Source organism: Populus trichocarpa, chromosome 1, assembly GCF_000002775.5.
Source record: "Populus trichocarpa isolate Nisqually-1 chromosome 1, P.trichocarpa_v4.1, whole genome shotgun sequence".
In the NCBI taxonomy this organism is placed as follows: Eukaryota; Viridiplantae; Streptophyta; class Magnoliopsida; order Malpighiales; family Salicaceae; genus Populus; species Populus trichocarpa.
In genome coordinates, this window is record NC_037285.2 from 48,658,214 (window position 1) to 48,683,179 (window position 24,966).

The following is a 24,966-nucleotide window of genomic DNA, read 5'->3' on the forward strand; positions in this document are numbered from 1 at the left end:
TATGTAGTGTCATTGAATAATGTTAAACACTAGTTTTTCGAATAAAACACAATTAAAAATAAAAAATAAAATTTATTTTTTTTTATTTTACTAGGTCGGATTCGGTTCAATGCATTTAGTTTTGGATCGGACCCAGTCCGGCCGGAATAGTAGAGTCACTCTCCACGCGAGAAGCAACGAAGAGTTGCTTTCCTCCCCCCTGCGTTTCAAAACAGTGGGGTCCATGAACAGTAAATGACGTTTTAATTGTTACCAAACGATTATTTCATGTGGTTTGCTTCAAAAACAGAAGCAACCACGGAAACAAACGGGCTCGTTGTAAAAGACCAAAAATCCCATGACAAAGGTTAAAATAGTATTTTACTGTTTTTTTTTTTAAGAAAGGTTTATAAAGCCCTAGAACCAAGTTTAGAAAATTTTAATTTCAAGAGTGATTAAGTAATTTTACTATGCTGAATAAATGTAAAAACCTTTTTGCCCTCCATTCAATTTGTAAATGACTTTTTGACCATTAGAAAAAGGACCATTATACTCCATGCAAGGCTTGATGACCCTGGAGTGAAGAACAAAATCACCACTTCACTATTTATTTTAACATGGAGTTCATTAACCTTGTGGTGTTCAAACATGCCTGCAATGAGAGAGGGAAAAAGAAAAAAAAAACAACACTCGCCAAACTGGAGACAATGATATCATGCTCGCCACCTAGGTATGGAGGGGTCGGCGATATGCTTTGGTCACTGCCCCTGAAGCTAGATTTCGACCACCAAACAACATCGCACACACCGTCTAAAGCCTGCAACCACTGTTAACGCACCTCCAGTTGTTTTTAACTTTCTTATTTAGCAATTGACCATATCACCCCTAATAAAACTTGAGAATTACAAATTAACCAAATTTAAAAGACTAAAGTATCCCAAAAAGCCCATGACCAAGGTTAAACAAGTAATTTACTACTTTTTTTAAAAAAGAAAAGGTTTATAAAACCCTATAACCAAGTTTAGAAAATTTTAATTTTAAGAGTGATTAAGTAATTTTACTATGCTGAATAAATGTTAAAAACCAACTTGCCTTTCATTCAATTTCTAAATGACTTTTTGACCATTAGAAAATGACCATTCTACCTGATGCAAGACTTAATGATCTTGGAAAGAAGAAAAAAAAATCATCACTTCACTATTTTTTCTAACATGGAGTTCATTAACCCTGTGGTGTTTAAACATGCTTGCAATAAGAAAGGAAAAAAGAAAAAAAAAACCACACTCGCCAGACTAGAGACAATTATATCATGCTCGCCACTTAGACATGGAAGGGCCGCCGAAACGCTTCGGTGATTGCCCCCAAAGTTAGATTTTGACTACCAAACGACACCGCACACACCGTCCAAAGCATGTAGCCACTGTTCACACACCTTTAGTTTTTTTTTTTTTTTTTAACTTTCTTATTTAGCAATTGACCCTATCACCCCTAATGAAACTTGAGAATTACAAAATAACCAAATTTAAAAGACTAAAGTACCTTATGAATTCCATTACCAAGGTTACATTAGTATTTTACTACTTTTTTTTAAAAAAAGAAAAGGTTTATAAAGCCTTAGAACCAAGTTTAGAAAATTTTAATTTTAAAGGTGATTAAGTAATTTTACTATGCTGAATAAATATTAAAAACCTTCTTACCCTCTATTAAATTTGAAAATAACTTTTTAACCAATAGAGAAAGATCATTTTACTCCATACAAGGCTTGATGATCCGGGAGTAAAGAACAAAATCACCACTTAACTATTTGTTTTAACATGGAGTTCATTAACCTTGTGGTGTTCAAACATGCCTGCGATAAGAGAGGAAAAAGAAAAAAAAAAGCCACACTCGCCATACTTGAGACAATTATAGCATGCTCACCACCTATACATGGAGGGGCCGCCGAGACGCTTCGATTATTGTCCCAAAGCTAGATTTTGACCACCGAACGACACCGTACACACCGTCCAAAGCATGCAGCCATCGTTCACACATCTCTTGTTTTTTTTTTTTAACTTTTTTATTTAGCAATTGACCCTATCACCCCTAATGAAACTTGAGAATTACAAAATAACCAAATTTAAAAGACTAAAGTACCTCAAGAAGCCCATTACCAAGGTTAAAATAGTATTTCACTACTTCTTAAAAAAAGAAAAGGTTTATAAAGCCCTAGAACCAAGTTTAGAAAATTTTAATTTTAAGGGTGATTAAGTAATTTTACTATGCTTAATAATGTTAAAAACCTTCTTGCCCTCTATTCAATTTGTAAATGACTTTTTGACCAATAGAAAAAGACCAGACCATTCTATTCCATGCAAGGCTTGATGATCCTGAGTGAAGAACAAAATCACCACTTCACTATTTGTTTTAACATTGGAGTTCATTAATCTTGTGATGTTCAAACATGCCTTCGTTCTATATAACAATATTAAAGAAATGAAGTCATTCGTATAAATGCTTATGCTGTTCAGTTTCTGGCCAGGTACCATCAAGAAAAATGGGAGAAATTGTATAAAAAAGGAGAGAAAATAACACAATGTGTAGAAAACACAACAACAAATGTCATCCTGCCTATCTAACAGTTTCCATAAACTTGTCTTGTAAACCAGGTTACTGCAAAATTGCTTCCATCTGGGAAGAAATCAAAACTTGGCACCAGAGACACCTATAGACACAATTAAGATCAACCACTAGAATTGATTTTGTTTTTTCACAAATGACAGATGAAAAAAATAATAATTAAGGACTTGTGAATTGAAATTTGATGCACCTTACAATAGGAATTTATGGCTCATCAATCAATGAACGAAGCTGCTCTCGGAATGTAGAAATTTTATCTGCCTCAACAGCCATTACTAATCCCATTGGCCGGTAGTTTTTTAGCTGTAAATTAACAAAACCAATAATTAGCAAACAGTTCTATTATTCAAGCCATCAATGATAAAAGTAAATGTCCACGGGAAGCAATAATGTAGTGCCAAAAGACTTGGTCACCAAAACAGCACAACAAAAACCAATTGAGGTTTGACTACAGTAGCTCACTGACATTTAGAGGTTCTTCATCTAGGGAAGTTGAGAAAAAGAATACTGTAGACAGCTATGCTAGGAATTAACAACAAAACAGTAAAAGTCACAAATGTTTTACAAATAAGAGTACCACCGGTTCTATCATTAAGTTCAAAATCACTAGCATTTAGTTTGAAGTTGACTCCAAAATGCAATCAACGATGTAACCTCTTCAAGATAATAGCACAATTACTACTAACCTCACGAGCTGTAACCTGCTCGGCATGAAAAGGAAAGTTGAAGGACCACAAGCTGAGCTGAAATGTAACTGGCAACAATCAATGAAAGACCGAGATGCAAAATACTATCAATAAAAGTCAAAGAATATGTACCTTGTGAAAAATTTCATCTTCAGGATTCACATATATAATTGCTTCCTCACTATCACTACTTAGCCTGTTTTTCTTGTCTGCATTCTTGTGCTGCAATGTAGCGAGAGAAGAGAGTGTTGATTTGATCATGAAGGAACAAATAATGGAAGTACAAACAGTAGGAGGAAGAATCCAGGACAGACATACCTTGTACATTTTGCTAACTAGTACATAGGAATTAAAACAGAAGGAATTCCGGAGCTCCTCTGTTGGCTTCAAATAAAGAAACAAGAAGTTAGCTAGACAGAGTTCTCTCCAACATGTAAAGAAATATATTTATTAAGCTCACCCATCTCATATCTTATCTAACCTCATCTTCTGTAGCCCAAGAGATTTCATCAAACAGGGAATCATAAAGAGGTGGCAAAAGCTGGGGTGGAAGATTAACAACTCGCCGAGAGACCAAAAGACCCACATTATGTGCTTGTTCTCCCAAAAGAACTCTCAGATCTCCTTTTATGCTTTTCTCCAGGCATAGTTTTAGCAGGTACTCCTTGAGATCTGCAATACATTTATGATCCTGTAAGAGCAAGACATTCCTTAGCCAGCGCAGTTGAAATGTAACAGATTTGAAGGGATGTTAATTGTTGGCTAATAAACAGGCGACAACCACCTAAAACACTATTTACACCAGAGTGGGCAACATTAACAAAATCGGTAAGAGGGTAATTTCCCACACACCTATGCATGTTGGGTTTCAAATTAAGATGATCCGATGTTGTAGCTAAGCATCGGCCATAGTAGGATTCAGGTTTAGGGATCTTTACAAAAAAGAAGAGGCATGATGCCTCATATCTCACTAAATAATGAGAGAAAACTTCCCATAATGATATACCGCATTTTAATTGACATGACATTAGCCATTGACATTGTGTGCAGGATAAACAAAAGTGCAAGCTACTTACCTTATATCTCCCCAAGTTAAGGGCAGAAACAACAGAGAAAAGTCCATTATCTTCATCATCCTCAATTTTAACAACCGTCCCTACTGTGGTCTGTTCCAATATCAAGTCTACAAAACCACTCAAATCCCATTCCGTATTATCAAGGTATGATTGCAGCAAGATCTTCACTCCATGAAAGTCGTCAGGTTTTGGATCAAAGAATGCAAAGTCTGCTTGGACCTCTCCCTTCAAAAGATACACATCGAACCACATTAAGATAATAAAAAAAGCCAAACTAACACAAAAGAAGGCAGCATCACCAAAATAAATAACAAACCCCAAACTCTTCTTCCTCGGAAGACTCAGACTGCTCAATCTTTTCTTTTGAAGTCTTCTTAACCACTGCACCACCTTGATACAATGTCAAGCTAATCGAATCAGGAACACCTTAAACAGGGTAGTTTAATACATTTGAAATTAAAGTAGAACGATGTTCCAAAGAGATAATACCTTCATTGTGGGAGGGAGACCCAGGGACTTTACTGCCAAGCATTTGATGCTTTGGCATGAATGTAGAATGAAGATGAGCAAGTGAACGCGAAAACGGAGCAAAGGTCAAGGGCCTAGCTATCAATGATCTACGACGCCTTGTTGGCTTTCTTGGCATTGGTACCTAAAACTAAACAAAAAATAATCTGAAAGCCATTAAGATTAAAATTAGATTAGAAATGACCAAAACAACATAAGTAAAACCATTCAACAACAATGAGAAAACAGAGCACTAAGCTAGAGCTATCTGCTATAAGTTCCATGACAACAGACAAAATAGCAACAACCGAACAAAAAATGTTCTTATTTCATGCCAATTGAATTAACAACTCAGACACACAAATAATAGATGAAATCTTTGCAAGTTAAGTCCTAACCCATACTGTCAAATCCTTCTCTAACAAAATAACAAGATTTGCGTAACTAACCTTATCAAAGACAAGTTTGTCAAGAGACAGGACGTTACAATATGCTAAAGCTTCAATCTTTATTGAGTATTGTACTTAGGGTTTATGAGAGGTTCTCTTGTCTTCTCCCTCTCTCAAAGTTTCAATCTTTATTTTGTTTACTATACTGGGCCAGAGACAGAATGGTTACTTGGGCTCAGCTGCTGACAAGAAAACAATTAGGGGCTTAGACTATATTTGCACCCCTGATTTATCCCTAATCAGTCACTTTAGCCCTTATATATAATTTGGTCAACGAAACACTGTTTTTTCTAATTGCAGTTATCTACTTCGACACACAACTTCCAACCAATTGTTTATCAAGTATCATGGGGAAGAGATCTCTGTATCCAAATGGGGCCACATGAAGTTATAATTTTTCCTTTTACTTTTCATATTATAACTTTTAGCACAAAATCTTACTTGACATAAAAATTGCCACCTCAATTCAGTTAATAGAATAATTGGATAAAAACAGAGTTTTATAGAGCTCAATTGATTGCCACAGAAAAGGGATCGGGTTTTCAGCTGACTAAATTATTATACAGGGACTAAATCGAGAAATCGAATATAAAACAAGGACAGCATATGAGACTTTGAAAACCCATCATAGGCTTCTGCCAAAAAAGTTTCAGAAGATGTCTGCCAGCCAAAAAAAAAAGGGATAAAACTTTGATGAGTGGCTAGTGAAGTAAAACTGTAGAGACCTGGAACAACAGAAGAAAGAATGGCAACATCAGCTCTCAGTCTCACTAATCAGTTATGTCGCTTCTCTTCTGAAGTACACTTCTTGTTCATAAACAAGAATTTCTCAACACCAAAATCAACAAGATTAATTAGTCATGTTTGGTCTTACTCTAAAACTACCAGGATTCCAGCTTTACACTCAGGTATTTAGTTCTTTGCCTTAACCTTTTTCCCCCCCTCAAAGTGTGTGTTGCTATGTTCCTTTGAGAGAATTGAAAGTTGATAAATTATGGGTTTTTTTTTTTTTTGGTTGAAGCTAATGGTTATATAAAGGAGGCTATAGAAGAGGGGGAGGGTATGGTTGATAGTGATAAAGTAAGGGTGTTAAAGCAGAAAATAGAGGTTCTTGGGATTAAATGTGATGATTCTTGCTTTCCTGGACAGTACTATCACTTGCTTTGTCCCAAGGTGAGATGAAACCACTTTTTAAATTTTTTATGATGTACATAGTCTTGCTTTGTAGTGTATTGCTATGACCATAAACATGATATTTATATTTGTGTAGACATGGATATTGGATACACATGATTGTTTGAAACAAAATTATTGCTTTTTTGTAACTTTTTTTGATATTTTGAGTGGTTAATTTTTTGTACAGTGCAAAGGTGGCAAGACCATGGAGAGGAGCTTATCATTTAATATCACCCAAGATGTGTAAGCTGCTGCTTGTACTTTCTAGTATAGTTGGAAATGCATTGCATTGGAATAATTTATTGAGTTATTGGACCTAAACATTTAAAGGATTTTGATAATGGGTGTTGTAGGGATGTTGCAATGTGGAGATGTTTCGGGACTAGTTGTGGATGGACAGGCCAGGTGAAGATGCAATGTGAAAATTCATTCGAATTTTAGGGTAATTGGAAGTGGGAGATTCTTAAGCCATTCACAAATTTTTATTGTAGGCCTTTGCTGATAGCAGGATGCCAATCGCTGGAGTGAACAAAATTTTCAAAGTTAAGTCCTCCAAGCAAGTAACCCCAGAGAACGTAGTTTTGGAACCATTGGGTGACAAGGTATACTGATTATTATTCACAGAATATTCTAGTGTAGTTTTTAAATTTTCGTGCCAAGTCTTAATGAATTGACTGGTGAAATGTTATTGATGTTGGTTATAATATTTTTTTTTTTACCAGCTGATTGCATACTTTAGTGAAAGAATGATTTCTGAGGAAACTCTGCGGAGAAATGCAGTTATGCAGATGTCCGGTGATAAGGTCCCTAAAGTGTATCATTTGGAGCATTGCACTACTTACCATTTTTACTTTAACGTTTCACCATGAGATGAAAACTTTTCAACGTATGCTTTAGTTTGCTGGAAGAAACATAGTTAAGAGAAGGGAAAATGGCTTAGGATTCATGCTCATATGGTAAATGTGAAGATACCCCTCATCATTTTCAAAACTTACTTTTCAATCCTTTGGGGCAGTTATACTCTTAATAATTGTCCAAGAAATTTGATTGGGACTATTAGCCTAGTATTTGCAATCGTTTACTTGAGGGAATAAGTGAGACAACTGTGACCTAAGCCTTTGCTCAATTGAGTAGCCAAATTGCTCCTATGATTCTGGATTGAGTAGGCAACAATATAGGTTTTCTAGGCTATATATTCCCTCTCTCTAATTTTGTGATGTTATTTCTAGCTTCAACTCTTATTCTGGTTCTCAAACATGAAGCGATAAATTTGGATTCAGCTATCCAGGATAATTCAAATGGTGAAACAAGTTCTTTGATCTACCTGTTTGTGCAATGCATTCCTTGCTCTAGAACATATGTTAGGCTAAGGCAGGAACTAAAGTAAAGGCCATTTCTAGCCACATCTTGTACTTCTACCACCTAAGACAAGGGTGAAGGACTGAAACTAGGATTAACGATGGCTGTTTTATGTAAAAGAGGGAAGAATGATGAGATCATATCTTTAACATTTTTATTTGATGTTCAGCTTAATGATCTGTCTCATGAACTTCAACTCTAAGAATGTGATCTTTTCTAATTACTGTTGGTTGCAGTATATTATTGCTTTTACATACAGACAAAATGGGGCGATTGTTGGTTGCAAATACCGAACCATGGAGAAAAGGTTTTGGCAGGTAAATATGCTAAGCTTACCCTGCATTTTATAATTGACATGCAGTGGTGATGTTTTGGCAAGCTCAAGATGGGGTTGATGTTTGAGATATTATTAAAATAAACCCTAGATTTATTCTGTTTTTGTTTTTTTGACTTATCATATTTGTGTAACTCCTTTTCAGGAGAAGGACACAAGAAAATGGTTATATGGACTAGATGACATAAATGAAGCCACCGAAATTATTATTGTAAATGCTCTCACCTTATTTGCCCTCTTGTAACTGGATAGTGAAATTTCTCTCTGTCCTGATTGTTATTACCTTGGTTGTCTAAGGTTGAAGGGGAAATAGATAAGCTTTCAGTGGAGGAAGCTGGCTTCCGTAATTGTGTTAGTGTTCCTGGTGGCGCACCACAAATAGTTTCTGCGAAAGATTTACCATCCATACAGAAGGTTTGAATTGAGACTGATAAATTTCTTGGGCATGTTTTTGTTGTAAGATTTACCATCCATACAGAAGGTGAAACAACTGTCTTTCTTCTAACTGAACTGAGAATCGAATTAGGCCATAAAGCTTACTGTTTTTTCTTCAAAATGTATCTCTTATTTATTGCTAAGTACACAATATTCTCTCTTTCCAGCTTGTACATTTTACATTATGGTTCTTGTGCTATCTTTCCTTTTCTCACAGATTTTGATGTCTATTCTATCATTAATTTACTTTAGTTTGTTTTGTGTATCAATGCATGTGTGAAGCTAGGACAGAGCGTATCAGTATCTATGGAACAGCAAAGAGTACTTGGATAAAGTAAGCATCTTTGGGCAGAACTTGAGTTGGACATGAAGTGATCCTTCAGACTTTCTTCCTGTGTTAATTTCTTAATTACTCCTTTTCTTTTTCCATATAAACCTCTTAGCTATCTCGCATTGTCCTGGCAACTGATGGCGACACAAGTGGGCGATCGTTGGCTGAAGAGTTAGCACGCCGGCTGGGAAAAGAAAGGTGATAACTATCCCATGATGAAACCTGAATGATATGGTCAGAAATTATCTTTCACACAGAAATAGGGCCAGTTTGGTGAAACTATTAGATTTATGCTGGTTGATCAGGTGACAAGGCTTATTATGTTTTATTAGCTCAAGTGGGGGTATTTCCGAAACTTGTATATGCTACCATATAAAGAGCACATACAATAGATATGCAATAAGCAGTTCAGATTTTGAGAGCGATCTAGGTTTCGTAGCTTTTACTGGTTTCTTCTTTATATCTCATATTTTGTCTTGCTAAGAAGGGTTTCATTTTCTTTTATGGCTAGCTTTTCGTCTGTTCTTTATGTTTCATCATTGGAGCTCCATACTTTTATTTTATGTAGCACACATGGGTTGCGATCTGTAATGGAAAAGTAATGGTTAGCTAAATAGGACCTTTGAAATTATACTGCCATGTCCTGCCATGTCACACAACAAAGCAGTTTGATCTTGCCACCAAAATAGGCTTTACTTCAAACTCATTCCTGTTATGCCTTTCTTTGTCCTGGACTTCACCAGATGTTGGGTGGTACGTTGGCCGGAGAAAGATGACTCACGGTGCTTCAAAGATGCAAATGAGGTTTGTGCATTTTCATTAAATGCTCTGGAAAGTTCATTTGGTTTTGAAATTTAGGTTATGTTAAAAAAAGATCATGGACAACTATTTCGACTTTTTGTGGTAAAAGGATGCTAGGGCTAATGTTCAAATGATGATAAACAAGACAAAACTCTCAATCCTTGGGAGTAGAGATTAAGCCTGAGGGCTGAGAACTATGCCTGCTGATGATGCTACTATCATCTATAAAACTTGGATCTTTCTATGCTTTTTAACCATTTATAGCAGAGATGATAGTATTGGTAATGTAACAGTAAACATATGAATTATGTCCTTATGATGTTGCAGAATAAACTGAATATTAGCATCTGCATGTTGTCTTTGTTCTGTTTATGGTTACAGGTTCTGAAGTGTTTGGGACCAGCTGCTTTGAAGGGAGTAATTCAAACCGCAGAAAAATATGAGGCTTGTCAGCTACATCGTCTGAATTAGGTAACTTCAGGATTATATTTAGATTGAAAACAAAACTTCTTTATGATGTTTGCGCAATTTGTACCACAAACATGTGAAGTTCAAGTACAGATTTTGTTTCATAACTTTTAGTCGAGATTTCTCTTTTTGTTGCAATTCGTAGATTGATGATGCCACAACATTTCTGGTGTATAGTAATATACTAACGCTCCAAGTTACTGATCTTTCATGTCTAAGACTGACATGTGGTGGTTATTTTTATTGAAATTTCTTACAGCTTGGAAATGGTTGAGGATCAAACACAAATAGTTTCAAATCTTAAAGTTGGTGTTCTCCAAAGCCTACCTGCCGAAAGAAAACCATCTGCAGACAAGAAGACGGAATCCCTTTGCACAATTTCTTCTTCTTTACTTGGAAAATGCAGTTTTCTTTGCACCAGCACAAAGTGTCATGCTACGAGTCCTGAAGCTCTGTGTCTGGTGCTAAACACCAGGAAGAAGAAAGCCCTGAGGCATCATGATGCAGATACAAGGTCACCTGTGATGAGATGCCACATGTGGAAATTTATATGTAACTTGAAGATTTTCACTCTAACTAGATCTGGTTTAGCTGCTGGCAATGTGGTTGATTTCCACTTTGGAGAGCATGTCCTTTTGGGGCTTGCATATATTTTCTCTTGAAGACAAAATCGATAAAACCAATTAGATATTTGACAAAAAAAACTCCTTTTGCAGCCTCCACACTTCAACTTAATTATGTTTTATTGCTCTGAACTATGTTTTATTTGAAATTAGCTCCTTCCACTAGTGTTTGTAGACTAACACGTAAACACTTTCAAAATTATATTTTACATTTTAATTTTATTTTCCTCTTTTTTTTATATATTTTTCATTGAGAAAAATAGTTTTTTAACAAATAAAAATTATGGATAAATATAAATTGAGTTAATTGCAAAAAAAAAAAAAACTATATATAAAAAAGAAAATGGTTGGGGAAGAGAAGGGTGTGAATGAGATTTTTTAAAATACAAGTGGCAAAAGAGCCAACAAAGAAATGAAAACCCGGTTAGTTATTCGGGCGGGTTTCAACCTGAAAGAGAATTAAGTATGTGTTTGTTTTTTCTTCATTTTGAAAAATTACTACACTGACAGTCACATGAAGTTCTACTTATCAATTTTTTAAAATTAATTAATCATTTTCTTTCATTTTGAAAAATAATAATATTAAATATACTTAGTTTTTTAATTAATTCAATAACTTGTTCATGTAGAAATTAATCAAAGTTAATTAAATTTGGTGAAAATGAAACTCATTTTCATTTTCTTTTTTAAATTGATGTTTATATATATATATTTTAAAATAATATTGTTTTTGAACCGGGTTAACGGGTTTAATAACTTTATTAAAAAGGTGAAGTGTAAAAGATAAAATAAAAATAAAATAAAACAAGTAAGACAACAACAGACAGAACCCACAAACCCTTAAACCCTGTTTTCTGCCCTTTCCCTCCTCTATCTTCCACTCTCACCCATGGAAGAACAGTCCTGCTGAAACACCAACAACAAGAACCATAGAAAATCCAAAAGAGAGAGAGAGAGAAAGATGCTTGCTTTTGCCATTCACAAACCTCACGTCAATTTGAACAAAAAGCTTGCTTTTTTATCTTCTTTTCACAACTACATGGGCTCTAAATTCTTGCTTAAACCCACCACTAGTACTATTCCTACTCCTTTGCCTCTGTTACCTTCTTCAAATAAACAACAATATCGTACCTTTAAAAGATTGTCACCTGTTTTTTGTTCTTCAAAACCCACCTCTAAGTTTAACCGTTCTTTGCTTACTCAAACTAATGGCCTCCCTTTTTCTCCTCTTCCTGCCCCAGGTATTTATCTTATGTTTTTTCGTGTTTTTTGAGATGGGTTTTTGTTTCTGTTACGTGGGGTTCTTGGATTTTGTTGGATAAGGGTGAAAGTTTTGTTTTGTTTTTTTAGAAAGGTTAGTGTATATGAATTTGTATGTTCATGTGAAGATAAATGCGTGGTTTAGAGGGTTGATGTGGTATTTTTGTGTGTTTTTTGGTCTGGTTTTCAGTTTATGGTTTGGACCCAGAAGTGAAGAAATCAAAGTTGGAGATTTTAAGGTTTAAATTAGCAGAGGTGGGGATTGAACTAGATCACTTTGCTCCTGGACAGTACAATGCCTTAACTTGTCCAATGGTAAAGATCTTTGCATGTTACTTTTTGTTGCAATGCTAAAGTTTAGCTTTGTCAAGGAGTTGTCTATAAGATTTGATTGTGTGCTTATCATGCGAAAGCAAATTTTAAACTTAGATATTGACAGTTGGTATTAGAAAAGAACTAAGGACTCCTTTGTTTTGTTTGAGGAAAAGTTGTTTCTTGAAAGTAATCCGAAAATACTTTCCAGTCAAAAACAAATTTGATTTGGTTTTCAGGAAAGTGTTTTTTTTTTTTTGGATGGAAAATACTTTTCAGAAGTTATGAAAAATTTAAAAATATCATATTATTTGCTGATTATAACAAATTTTGTCCTCAAACTTTTAATTACTATATATTTTGTTTTGAATCTTTTTTTTTCCTTCAGTTTGACCCCTTAGAATTTGATTTTTATATTAACTTTGGTCCTTATTTTTATAATTGTTATTTGTTTTTCTCTTATTATTTTTTTAATTGAAATTTTTTATTTATCAAATTCGATCCTCATTCTTTTAATTGTTACTTATTTTATTTGAAATAATTTATGAAATTGTAATTATTATGATTTTAATTTCATCGTCTTTCAATTTTTTTATCTTTAGATTTGATTTTCATTATTTTGATTGTTATTTATTTTATTTGAGATAATTTATGAAATTAGATTATTTTTCAATTTCATTCTAATTCAACATTTTAATTCGTAAGATTTGTTCCTCATTATTTTAATAAACTTGAAAAAAATATTAATAAGTTATTTTCTAACTTATTTTCCATGACATAACCAAACATTGGAAAATGTTTTTTAACTTATTTTCTATGACACTACCAAACATCGGAAAATAATTCACTTTTCAGGAATCCACTTTCCAAGGAAATCACTTTCTAAAAGAAAACTACTTTCCAGCAAACAAACGGGGCTTAAGTAGTAAAAAATTTGATGAGGTTTATATTGCTTGAAATTGATTTAAGTAGTTAATGCAGTCACAATAGCTGATTGCTTCAGCTAGCGAAAGATATTTGTTTGTTTTGAAACAAAGGAACATTAATAAAATGTTTGAGCTTTGAAATAATTTTTCCTTGCAAAAAAATTTGGACATGGGAACAATCTGCTAAATTTGGTGTAAAGTCTCAGTTTCTGTGCTATCAGGAACTCCTTTTATTAAGTTTGATTGCAATGTTTAGAAATTGTACTTATTTGTGGTTGCTGTTTTTGGTGTTAGTGCAAAGGCGGTGGTTCAAAAGAGAAATCCTTTTCTCTTTTCATCAGTGCAGATGGGTATGCTCTTGCACTTTTCGTGAATCATTTTTATTTGTGGTGATTATAAAATTGTCAACTTGGGGCATCTTTGATGTCTAGGGGAAATGCATCCTGGAATTGCTTTCGAGCAAAATGTGGGTGGAATGGTGGAACAAAAGTAAGAATTTCTTGTCTATGTTACATGTAAAACTATTTGTTGGTCATATAGTAGTGAAAAGCATTTGCCTGAAAACTCCTCCTTTGGTTGCAGCCCTTTGCAGGTAGCAAATCTACATATGGAACCTCACTCAAACTTTCCAAAGTTAAGGAGATAAGAGAAATCACAGAGCAGAGTCTGGAATTGGAACCGCTATGCGATGAGGTTGTTGCGTTATCTTTTTACCTTTGTGTTTTAATACTAATCTTGTCTTGTATGATGCTGATTTGGGTGATGGTTAGTCCACTTTTAAAGGTGCTGGCCAGTTCAATCTCTTGATGTGCCTGTGGTCGAGAGCATTTGGGAGCACTTTCTTCATATTGATTTTCAGGAACATCTCTGGGAAATGTTTTTAGCATATCTAATTTTCAGTGGGATGGGAAATGAGAGTCAGTTTAGCTACATTCTTTACGTTCTCAGCCAATCTATTTGCCTTTTTCTTATTGCAATGCAAGCCATATAACTATTTTTGGCATCGTTTCAGCTTGTTTGTTATTTCAAGGAGCGGTTAATATCAGCAGAGACGCTGGCGAGAAATCAAGTTATGCAGAAAGGTTATGGCGACCGTGGCCAGGTTCACGACACTACTGAAACAACAAGAATACTTCTTATGTTTAATCATTAATTGTAGTGTGAAGATTCCTATGAACCTCTAATAGTTGTAAATTCAAATGAACCATAATCACGGATAAACTAAATGGAATTTTGGTTGGATTTATCTTTTCTTTTTTTTTGGATACATAAAATGCAAAAAATTTGCTACTTTCACCTTTATGAATGGAAACAAAGTTATATCTCCCTTTTATGATCAGTACAAGAAGAGATTTTAAAGTTGTTCCTTCATTCATATGTGTAAGAAAAAGAGGGGTGGGGGTATTTTCTGTTGCCTATTTCAAATATTGATTAATTTGTTTGGACAATATGTTCTTGTCATTTCAGTTTAAATGTGAATTACTTCTGCCCTTTCTAATAATTCTAGACATTTCATTGGCAGGTTGCTATTGCTTTCACTTATCGGCGGAATGGAGTGCTTGTAAGCTGCAAGTATCGGGACATCAACAAGAGATTTTGGCAGGTTCTTGTCATAAATGTTACTTTTCTATAAAAAAAATGCCTAGGCTTGTATTGTTGAACTTCTATATTTAGTTCCGATCAATCATTACCATCATTTTAAAATCCTTAGACCTTGTATTTTTAATCTCCAGTGGATGAATTCCTACTGGGAAATCTCTCTTGAATGACTCCTAGAGGGATCATTGAACTTTCTCTGACAAGGGAGACTTTTTTTGAGAACTTCATAATCTATGTTTTTCTTCATTTTAAGATGTGCTTCCTCTATGTTTGTGCTTGAACCTTTTTTATCCTTATTTAAACTTGAACTTCATGTTTTACTGCTTGGGTTGTTTCATTCAGCTTTTCAGTAAATTCTTATGATGGTATCCTTGTCACATTCAATTTCTCCTAGGAATTTTTTAGTAGTGCTTATTTGATCCTATACTAATTTGCATTTATTTCAGGTGAAAGGCACAAAGAGTATTTATTTGATATTTAATTTGAAGTAATGTGTTTCTGATCCTTTACTATTCTGCTTTATTTCAGGAAAAGGATACAAAAAAAGTATTTTACGGGCTAGATGATATAAAGGGAGCAGATGAAATCATCATTGTATTGTGTCTGCCTTTCATTTTGTGAGAAATTCCTTAGTTACTTCGTGTGATGCTTATTAATTTATTCTGATTGTAGGTTGAAGGTGAAATGGACAAGCTTGCAATGGAAGAAGCTGGATTTCGTAATTGTGTGAGTGTCCCTGATGGTGCTCCTCCATCAGTTTCTCCAAAGGAATTACCACCTAACCAGGAGGTCTGTGTCAACTTTAAAATTCAGAGTTTTGTCAGCAGTGTTTATTACTATTTATTATTTAATGCAGTCAATGATAGAGAAGTTGAGAAATTATAGTTATTTAATCTGTGATTATGTATATTTTGATAATTCCGGTAAAACTAGTCTATATTTAGGTATTTTTCTTAGGATTATTAGTGCTATTTAGACATCTTAGTTTATTTAGAAACTAGAATATTAGTTAGGAGTTTGTAATTATGTTTTCCTATTAGTTTAGGACTATATTTGGTGCTTATATATTTATGCAGTGGGAGGACTTTGAATAATTGAATTATGAGTATTTGATATAGTTTAAGGGTTGTGGCCTTGTTTTTTTTTTCCTTCCTCTCTTTTCTCCAACGCACTCTTTTCTTCTTCCTCCTGAAGTATTTCTGATTGCTATAGTAATCTCGGATTGCTATTCACATTACAGTTAAAATCCCAATTCCACCTAAAACACATCCTTAATCAATCACAATTCTGCATACCTGCAACTTAAACCCTGATTCATCTCTTAAATTCCTATCTCTCCAACTCTATCAACAAATCCTCCATAGGACACTAATCTAAATTTGTCCGACATCATTATTGAATCTAGTCATGTCCATTGGAAAACAAAATGGAGGAAAAGGATCCATGCATGTGACCCCATGAGGCTTATTTATGTAGGGAGAAATAGCATTAGTGTGAAAACACTTCTACACAGACTGAATAAAAATGCAATCCTCACCTTTGTGATTAAAAACCATTTGAATGCTAGTTGCTATTTTTTTTTTTTCTGTTCTTCTGTAACCTTATTAACAAAGTACTGTTAATTTCTCAAACGGGTATTCAGAGACCTTGCCAAATTAAACCAGTAATTTTCTCATTGTCCATGTTAATAATATTTGGTTCCTTCTGTACTGGAAATCTGCATCTGATTTGCTTATATGTATCTGTGAAGCTAGGACACAAAATATCAGTATCTCTGGAATTGCAAAGAGTACTTGGACAAGGTTGGTAAAAATAACTTGCACTGCTAGTGGGTGCAACCTGTCAATTTAAAGATGCAAGTTTTGACATTTACTTTTATAGGTATCTCGCATAATACTTGCCACTGATGGAGATCCACCGGGTCAAGCATTGGCTGAAGAGCTGGCGCGCCGCCTTGGAAGGGAAAGGTGCATAGCTTGTCTGCTGATAATACTGTTTCCTTTGTTACATGAGAATGATTTTTGCAAATTTGTTAAGAAAAGCCATCATTCTTCTTTTTTTTTGGTGGATATAGATGCTGGCGAGTCAAATGGCCAAAGAAAAATACAGATGAACATTTCAAGGATGCAAATGAGGTCAGATATGAATAGCCATGACTATGTTTAAAGTACAAGTTGATTTTGTTTCACCTTGTTCTAATTTTTTTCAGTGATAAACTTGTACATCATTTGGCAAATGATGATTCATATGGCTCTGATTCAACAAAAAGGAAACTGAGTTCATATGCTATATGCTATTTTTCCTTTCCTCTGAACTATTTATTTTGGAATGATTTATGATTTAGTTTATTAACATTAAACCATGTTGTTGGTCGTATGCAGTTCATGCATTTTTATAGATAATTGTCCTTCACTAGATGAATCCACAGAGAACGATTTTTGAAAGCTCTTGAAGCTTACTTACGTTGGACATTTCCTTCTTGATATTTAACAACACTGGTAGAAAATATCTTCAGGTTCTCATGTTTTCGGGGCCACTTGCGCTGAGGGATATAATTGAAAATGCTGAGCTATACCCTATACGTGGATTGTTCCAATTTAGCGATTACTTCCCTGAGATTGATGCGTATTATAATCGCACTCTTGGGTATGAATTTGGTGCCTCAACTGGGTGGACAGCTCTAAATGAAATATATAATGTAAGTCCTGATTGTTCTTTCTTTCCTTCTCCTTTAAACCTGCATTTTTTATCTTTCATCATGGAGTATTTATTTAATTTCAGGTAATGAAATATTATGTCGCATGAGAATATCCTTTGAAAAACTGTATTTGTAGAAAATTGTTATGGTTTTCAAAATATGAAGTTGTATTTATCATCTTAATATATTGATAATCTAATCAGATGCTTTCAATAATATGTCTGGAGATAGCTGATCCAGTTTTCCTAATTCTAATTCAATTGAAAAAAAGAAGAAGAATTAAAGGAAAATATTGAAATGAGGGAATGGATTGCAAAGAAGGGAAGGGGGTACAGTGGGAGGGAGCTGAACTTCTGTAATCTGTGGTTTGTCTGATATTCAGTAGTGTGGAAATATTCATGTTGTCTTAATTTTCTTCTCCATTGCTTTATGTAGAAGGATTTCTCATTATTTCGGTTATAATCATTCGATCTCTTTTTGAATATTGAAATTAAAATCTTCTTTATGAAGAGGAGAAGAATGTGAACTGAGAAAAGTAACCAATAAACAGGTGTTTCTCTTATCATCTGTTGGAAGGGGGGTAATGCTGCTGTTATATTCTTTTAAATTACTACGTATCAGTAAATTAGAGAAATCTGTGTATGTGAATGTTAGGGAGAGGGACAGTGAGAGAGGGCAAGAGGAAGTTAATCATTCGTTCTTTTAAATTAGGAAGATATGCAGTGAGAGAACTGAATTTCCAGGGTTTTGAAAGGAGTGATATTCATTGTGGTTGGAAATTCATATCGTCTTAATTTTCTTCTCCATTTCTCTGTATAGAAGGATGCCATATTCTCCCAGCTGCAATGATTCATGCTCTTTTCATGAATATTATAATCTTCTTAACAAAGAGGGAAAAAAGGGAATTGAGAAGTAACTAATAAACATGGTGTTTTTATCATCTCTGGGAAGGGAGTTAATGTTGCAGCTGAACTCTTTAAATTACTAGTAAATTACTTATATGTGTGTCTCTGAATAATGGCAGACAGACTGGTTTTAATTGCATGTATTTTGATCAGGTTATGCCAGGAGAGTTGACTTTGGTAACCGGGGTTCCCAATTCAGGCAAGAGTGAGTGGATCGATGCTCTATTATGCAATCTTAATGAAAGTGTTGGCTGGAAATTCGCACTTTGCTCCATGGAGAACAATGTAAGCTAGTTCCTTTTTGGTTGTGTTTTGACATGCACAATCTTGATGTTAGTGGTGGTTATCACCCTTCTTTGTGCATGTTCATTTAAACATGGATTAATTGTGATGAAATTGAAATAGCAGTCTCTGGATACAGTTTAGATGCATTTAAAGCATACGATTTGGGTTTTGTAGAATCAAGCCATGCAAGTTGTCATATTCATTGATTGAGCTACATGGTTTTAGAAATGTAGTTAACTTCACATATTTTAAAATTCTTAATCATATTCATGTGAGTGTTCTTCACATGCAAAAAGGCTTTGTTTAATATATTTTTTCATCCTTTATCAATATTATGTTTATTATGTATGTTCCTTTTACTAATATTTTTCTCAACTGGTTGTCTTTTTCTTCACTATAGGTCCGGCAACATGCTAGGAAACTTTTGGAGAAACACATGAAGAAGCCCTTTTTTGATGCACGGTCAGTATGGTCTATTTCTCCATCATTGCTCTATGATGTCCTTGTCATGATTTTCAACTTCCTATATTGTAATTCTTGATGAGTAATACAGCAATTGAAATCTTTTCTTGAAAATGTACTCTAAAACTCTTACCTTTCTAATTGTAAATCGATTGATTCTTATCTATAATAATATGTAATATTTACTTTAGATTGCCAGATTAGTTGTGATAATTCATTTGGTTTTTTGTCACTTGTGCTGATTTCCTTTCTACTTTTCATCTCACATGAATTCTTTTAACTTTATTGTTTGATTTCTTTGCTAACCATAGTTATGGAGAATCTGCTGAACGTATGAGTGCCAAGGAGTTAGAAGAAGGGAAGCAGTGGTTGAGCGATACTTTTTATCTCATAAGGTAAGTTACACTTTATAGTTTCCACTACAGTTCAGGTGATATAAGTACATCTAGTTATTATAATTTTGACTTGGAGTGACAACCTGTTTCATGTTTCCTTTCTAGTTAATCTGGACTTTTATATTTCTGCTTGTTGATTTCTCACTGATTCTTAATGTTCATGCATTTATAAGTCAAGTCTATCCTGAAATAGGGCAACTGGCTATACTGATTGGAAGGTCCTCAGCTTCTATAGCTATAAATTAGTAGTTTTTTAGTTACAAGTTGCAGTAACTGATGTCTAAAAAAGAAAAATTACATGGTGGTTACGTTGATGTCCAGAAATCTGCTGAGACCACAACCTGTCAGAGTTTATTTTCTAAAGCTATCTCGGTTCATAAGTGCTTTTTTTTTTAATTTATTTTTTAGAAAAGATAGTACAGCCTTTTATTCTGGTTTATGAACTTTCATGTCTGGCATAGAACTTTTAAAATATTTTGACTATTTGCTGTTCTGTTCCCAAACCAAAGTAGGTTGATGAATAATTACATGTAGGGAATGGTTAATAAATATTCTATTTACTAGCTGTTGAACTTCCTTTGCACTTTGAAGAACAAATGTTTGAATGATCCCAGAACCTTAATTAATAATAACTTCTGGAAGAGTAGTCCTCACTGTGAAGCCTCTGATGTTTCCAAACACTTGCTTTTGATCTAATTGTTGTCATTCTAATCAAGTTCATGATGTAACCTGTCGGCATTGCTTTTGATGTCTTATTATGTGGGCTTTTCCTGTGGTTCATGGAATAGATGTGAAGATGATGCGCTTCCAAATATAAAATGGGTTCTTGACCTTGCAAGAGCTGCAGTTCTGAGACATGGGGTCCGTGGACTAGTAATTGATCCTTACAATGAGCTCGACCATCAACGCCCTCCTAACATGTGAGATGTCCATCCCTTTTGCTTGTAAATGTTGAGTTTGTGATGGGAACTAACACATGCTCTAAATTCTCTAGTTATTTGTTATTTCTTCATTCTTTATCTGCTAATGAGAGATTGCAGTGTAGAACTCATGGCTTTTGAATGATTAAAATTTGTTCACTTGCCTAGTTTCTGTTAATTTCGGCTCTTCTCTTTTACGTGTTAAATTGTTGTTAATGATAATAGCATCATTAAGCTGAAATATTCTGTCACCCTGATTTTTTTTAATCCATAAACCTTTGAATTGTTGGTTACTTTCTTTTCTTTTTATCAAAGCAGCACAACAGGGTTTTACTATATCTCTCCTTCCAGTCCGGTAAATATGTATTATTCTCATAATTCACGCTTGTTGTTTAGACTAATCCATCCCCCCTCTTTTCTTACTACTCATTTGTTTATGTTGAGTATTATGAGTATAAGGCTTGTGTCAAGCACTAATCACTGAAATGTAAGACTGATTCAACTTTTGTTAAATTTGTACAGCAGCTTATGGCAAGGTGCTATCTCAGCTTTTCACAGATGTGTTCTTCCATATAGTTTATTTCACAGATGTATTAGAGGACAATAAACATTCTCTTGATTATCTATTTTGTTGTCTTAGCTTAATTGCTTATTAAAAATGCATCTTGTTTAGCAGAAACTAAATGCAGGAAACATAATCCCTTGAAATGTTAGAAGAAAACCATATTCTTTTTGTACGATTTCTTTTTGAATTATGTATATGTGCCATAAATTTGTAATTCGATGCTTGATATGAAATTTGCTTATGACAGGACCGAGACTGAGTATGTTAGTCAGATGCTTACACTGATCAAAAGGTTTGCTCAACATCATGCTTGTCATGTTTGGTTAGTGGCGCATCCGAGACAGGTTGGCATTTGTAATCTCAGGTTTTTACCTGTCTTCTTAAGGACCTCCGTTACTAACATGTGTTCTGTCTAACAGTTGCAAAATTGGACCGGCCAACCTCCTAATCTATATGATATCAGTGGCAGTGCACACTTTGTTAACAAATGTGACAACGGCATTGTCATTCATCGTAATAGGAATCCAAATGCTGGACCTATTGATCAAGTACAGGTGAGAACATTTGTATGGTCTCCTGCATATGCTTGTGTTTATATAGCTAATTTTTCAACATCATTAGTAGACAATGGAATCTACATGATAATCTTGTATTGCACAGAGACACATGGCATACTCTTTGTTTTCTTTTCTTTCTCCCTTTAAACCAAAAAGTTTTCTTTTCATGTACTTATCACCGTCATTATTCCTGGACACAAGTCTATTAATAAGTTTTATGACCTGCAGGTTTTGGTCAGGAAGGTTAGAAATAAGGTAGCTGGGACCATAGGAGATGCCTTCCTGTCATATAACAGGTATGAGACTCAAAATTGTTGTTATGGTGTCACATCACAACCTTAGCCTTAGCAATGATTACGAGTAACTTCTCTTGGCTACCGAAATTATTTTGGCTTGACTTGATTCTGTCAAATACAACAGGTTTTAATATGGTTTCTTAGAATTCCAATTCTAGCATAATATGTATATCATCACCATGGAATGTAAATAAACTAAGATTTTTGTTTCAGTAGAAAATAGTCCTATCTACATGGCAATAGCAGGGAAACTATTTGCGCGGTATTGGTTTCTTTCTTCCGCCAAAACCGAAGAAGATTTAACCATATTTAGGGTAACAAATAGTTCTGTTTTTGGTCTAGAGTGCAGTTTAATCTGATTGTTTTGTTGCTCATTTGTGTCCCCAGATGTCTTCCCTAATATCCACCATCTTCTCACCCTTTCCCCCAGCTCTATCTACTTCGTGTACTTGTTTTCACCATGTTTAGATTTGGATGTTTTGTTTCTTTACATGAAACAAGTGTTAATGAATCTGTTGCGTGCACTTTGGCAGAGTAACTGGTGAATTCATGAATGTTGATAAATCTACTGGAAGCGACAATCAAGGCTTTAAACCACTTAGAAGATAGCAAATTATGTAACTAACATGAAGATAAAAAGACTTGTACATTTTCACTTGTGAGTTAATATATACATCACAGTTATTTTTTGTATGATGATGTACTTTAATGATCTAATCTTGTAAACTAGGGCTTCATATATCAGGTTTTGATGCTTTGATTTAACAAGCCATGTCTGCACAGTTTTCTTTTCTTTTCTTATTTCTTTATTCTGTAGTTTCTCCCAGCCTTCATGCTGGTGTGCATGTTTTTGTCCAAGTGCAGTATTTTAAGTGTGAATTTAATATCTAACTTGGGGTTGATCTCATAGACCCTAAATCCAGACTGGTCTGGCGGGTAGTAGGCCTCGACTAATCTAGGTTGAAGAAAAAATAGGTCAAGGCAGTGACAGGGTAAAAACCAGGGTTGACATGTGACCTGGTCTTCTATTTGTTTTTTTTTATTGATTTTTTTGTCTATAACAATATTGTTTTGGTTTTTTTTTTCTTTTAAAAAAAATTCAAGGGTTAATCTTGATGTTTATCCTCTGAACTTGTGATCATACCTTGTCTTGATCGATCTTGGGTTGGTTTTATAACTATAAAACCACAAGAGATTAGAAAGAATGACAATTTTTAAACCATAAAAGGAATTTAGTTTTGCTAGAATACTAAAAGAGAAGTTAATATATATATATATTCACACATGGTTCTCTGAGAAGAAAAAGTAAACCGAAAACAGAACAAAAGAGGAACAACCTATTTATGTAAGACAACTTTATTAAGAAGCACAATACTTACGTTGTAGAGCAAAATATCATTCTGCAGACACTGTTTTATCAGAAACAATATGTGATTCACCAAAAAATTGTTAGATGTTTTTGTTGTCCATTATATAAGTATTGGGTTGGGACATCGATATATCCCCTCACTTTTCTAATCTCAGCAATTTTGTGCGTGCAAGTTCTTCTTTCAACCACAAGAACAAAATACACCTCAACCTTGTTGCTTTTGGTGACGTTTAGGTTATCACATTTGACGATGTCTGAAGCGAATTTGAAGAGATTATGAACCTTTTCATAGCTGCTCATTGGGGTTTGAAGGTTGAAGATGAAATGTTTGGTCGGTAGTCTTTGAAGTTTTATTTTGTTGTGAATGCACAACTCATTAAGCATCAAGAGAGCTGCATGAAGAATGAAGAATCCTGAGGGGGCAGCTCATCTGATTAAGATTTGGGTTTGCTTTCTAATGATCATGAGTTTGAGCTTTTTTAGGGTCAAGAGACTTATATAATCGTTAACTTCAAGACATGTGAGATTAATCGATGTACACATAGGCTGACCCGTATACCCACATTAATAATAAAAAGAAAAAAAAGAAAAAGAAAAAAAAAGAGAGCTGCATGAAGCCTCCAGTATTTTACAAGGCATTATTCATTCAAGTAGCAAATCTACCACATGCTGCTGTGACTTGGCCACCTAACAAAGAGCAATGATGCCACAGAACAATGCCAAAAAAGTGGTCAAAGTTTCTCTCCAATGTTATAGTGCCATGTGACCATCTGTTAGAGTGCAGACGGGTGCTTTGCTGCAATGGAGTGGGTCAAGGGCAAGCACATAACAACATGCTTTCCCATTAAATTTCATCAACCTTTTAAAAGGGGAGGTGAAGTGCTGCTACCATGACAATTTGTTACCACCTTTTTCTATTTTTTATTTCTTTTCTTGCCATTACAGTTGGCTAGCTAGCTGTCCCTTTAATAAGAATAATAGTCCAACCATGCATGAAAATGTTCTTGATGGAAAGCAAAGTAGTCTAGAAATTTAAGGAGATTATTAACAACTTGGATCGAAGAAAACCTACCAAATTAAGGACTATATGGTTAAAATTTCTTAGAAAATGGGGACATAAAAAATTAATTCGAAATAAGTTTTAAGTTATAAATTAGATAAGTTAATCTATTTTAACTCATGTAAATCTCATTTATTTTTATCAAATCTAGCCCGATCTAGATCCCGGGTCATCTAAACCACAATTCGGTCAGAGTTTTAAAACGGTGCTTGAAGCGGCCAAGTTTTGGAAGGTGGGTGGTGATTCTTGTCAGTACCCTTCAAAACAGGAAGGCAGTGCACAAAGATTTTCTGTGCCTCTGGCATGCTAAAAGTGTTCAGGCAAATGTTGATTATAGAAAACTCAACTCGATAAATTAAACAATTATAAGAAAACAACTGTCATGTTAATGACAATGATTAAATTTCTTATGTTGTCATGTTAACACAATGATTAAATTTAGCATCATTTCAAATGGCTTTACCGAATAAATCCAAGCTTTTGTTGCAATGTGGACCCAAAAGGATTCTTTCAT

At 34.4% G+C, this 24,966-nt stretch overlaps 3 protein-coding genes across 7 annotated transcripts; 2 read left to right on the plus strand and 1 right to left on the minus strand.

The window, feature by feature from the left end:
* Nucleotides 1-2,446: 2,446 nt before the first annotated feature.
* On the minus strand, nt 2,447-5,488 carry LOC7490759 (protein BCCIP homolog). Of its 3 annotated transcripts, none has more exons than XM_052446277.1 (10): nt 5,317-5,488; nt 4,850-5,018; nt 4,677-4,741; nt 4,361-4,585; nt 3,766-3,975; nt 3,603-3,668; nt 3,417-3,506; nt 3,285-3,341; nt 2,789-2,901; nt 2,447-2,683 (listed from the first exon to the last, which is right to left on the minus strand). In XM_052446277.1, exons 2-9 carry the CDS (start codon nt 5,004-5,006, stop codon nt 2,803-2,805), a joined length of 969 nt encoding a protein of 322 aa, XP_052302237.1. In that variant the 5' UTR covers nt 5,007-5,018; nt 5,317-5,488; the 3' UTR covers nt 2,447-2,683; nt 2,789-2,802. The 3 variants fall into 3 exon arrangements, with proteins under 3 accessions (XP_052302237.1, XP_024462666.1, XP_024462662.1); XM_024606898.2 differs by having other exon boundaries at nt 2,794-2,901; nt 4,677-4,750; nt 4,850-5,034; nt 5,317-5,487; XM_024606894.2 differs by having other exon boundaries at nt 4,677-4,750; nt 5,317-5,485.
* Nucleotides 5,489-5,956: 468 nt separating this feature from the next.
* On the plus strand, nt 5,957-11,008 carry LOC7490760 (primase homolog protein). Of its 3 annotated transcripts, XM_024600123.2 has the most exons (14): nt 5,958-6,224; nt 6,338-6,489; nt 6,680-6,735; nt 6,846-6,897; nt 6,984-7,094; nt 7,215-7,295; nt 8,088-8,168; nt 8,331-8,396; nt 8,483-8,599; nt 8,907-8,954; nt 9,064-9,149; nt 9,695-9,755; nt 10,134-10,223; nt 10,480-11,008. In XM_024600123.2, the coding sequence occupies exons 1-13, from the start codon at nt 6,062-6,064 to the stop codon at nt 10,221-10,223; spliced, it is 1,164 nt and encodes a 387-aa protein (XP_024455891.1). In that variant the 5' UTR covers nt 5,958-6,061; the 3' UTR covers nt 10,480-11,008. The 3 variants fall into 3 exon arrangements, 2 of the variants coding, with proteins under 2 accessions (XP_024455895.1, XP_024455891.1); XM_024600127.2 differs by lacking the exon at nt 7,215-7,295 and having other exon boundaries at nt 5,957-6,224; XR_002981567.2 differs by lacking the exons at nt 10,134-10,223; nt 10,480-11,008 and having other exon boundaries at nt 5,957-6,224; nt 8,873-8,954.
* Nucleotides 11,009-11,650: 642 nt separating this feature from the next.
* LOC7480391 (twinkle homolog protein, chloroplastic/mitochondrial) lies at nt 11,651-22,791 on the plus strand. Its single transcript, XM_024594674.2, has 21 exons — nt 11,651-12,084; nt 12,294-12,418; nt 13,636-13,691; nt 13,773-13,830; nt 13,924-14,034; nt 14,354-14,443; nt 14,864-14,944; nt 15,469-15,534; nt 15,613-15,729; nt 16,695-16,742; nt 16,822-16,907; nt 17,015-17,075; nt 17,456-17,638; nt 18,697-18,828; nt 19,229-19,290; nt 19,602-19,685; nt 20,474-20,605; nt 21,418-21,514; nt 21,590-21,724; nt 21,956-22,023; nt 22,557-22,791. The coding sequence occupies exons 1-21, from the start codon at nt 11,805-11,807 to the stop codon at nt 22,630-22,632; spliced, it is 2,148 nt and encodes a 715-aa protein (XP_024450442.1). The 5' UTR covers nt 11,651-11,804; the 3' UTR covers nt 22,633-22,791.
* Nucleotides 22,792-24,966: the final 2,175 nt, after the last annotated feature.

Bases quoted from the DNA above. Each gene is read 5' to 3' on its own strand.
- LOC7490759 (XM_024606898.2), bottom strand. From the start codon at position 5,006: ATGCCAAGAAAGCCAACAAGGCGTCGTAGATCATTGATAGCTAGGCCC. The intron at 3,976-4,360 runs GTAAGTAGCTTG...TTGCTCTTACAG, and splicing joins TTAACTTGGGGAGATATAAG to GATCATAAATGTATTGCAGA. The intron at 2,902-3,284 runs GTTAGTAGTAAT...GTTAATTTACAG, and splicing joins AGCAGGTTACAGCTCGTGAG to CTAAAAAACTACCGGCCAAT.
- LOC7490760 (XM_024600123.2), top strand. From the start codon at position 6,062: ATGGCAACATCAGCTCTCAGTCTCACTAATCAGTTATGTCGCTTCTCT. The intron at 6,736-6,845 runs GTAAGCTGCTGC...TGGGTGTTGTAG, and splicing joins TTTAATATCACCCAAGATGT to GGATGTTGCAATGTGGAGAT. The intron at 7,296-8,087 runs GTCCCTAAAGTG...TGTTGGTTGCAG, and splicing joins TGCAGATGTCCGGTGATAAG to TATATTATTGCTTTTACATA.
- LOC7480391 (XM_024594674.2), top strand. From the start codon at position 11,805: ATGCTTGCTTTTGCCATTCACAAACCTCACGTCAATTTGAACAAAAAG. The intron at 16,743-16,821 runs GTTGGTAAAAAT...TTACTTTTATAG, and splicing joins GCAAAGAGTACTTGGACAAG to GTATCTCGCATAATACTTGC. The intron at 16,908-17,014 runs GTGCATAGCTTG...TGGTGGATATAG, and splicing joins CGCCGCCTTGGAAGGGAAAG to ATGCTGGCGAGTCAAATGGC.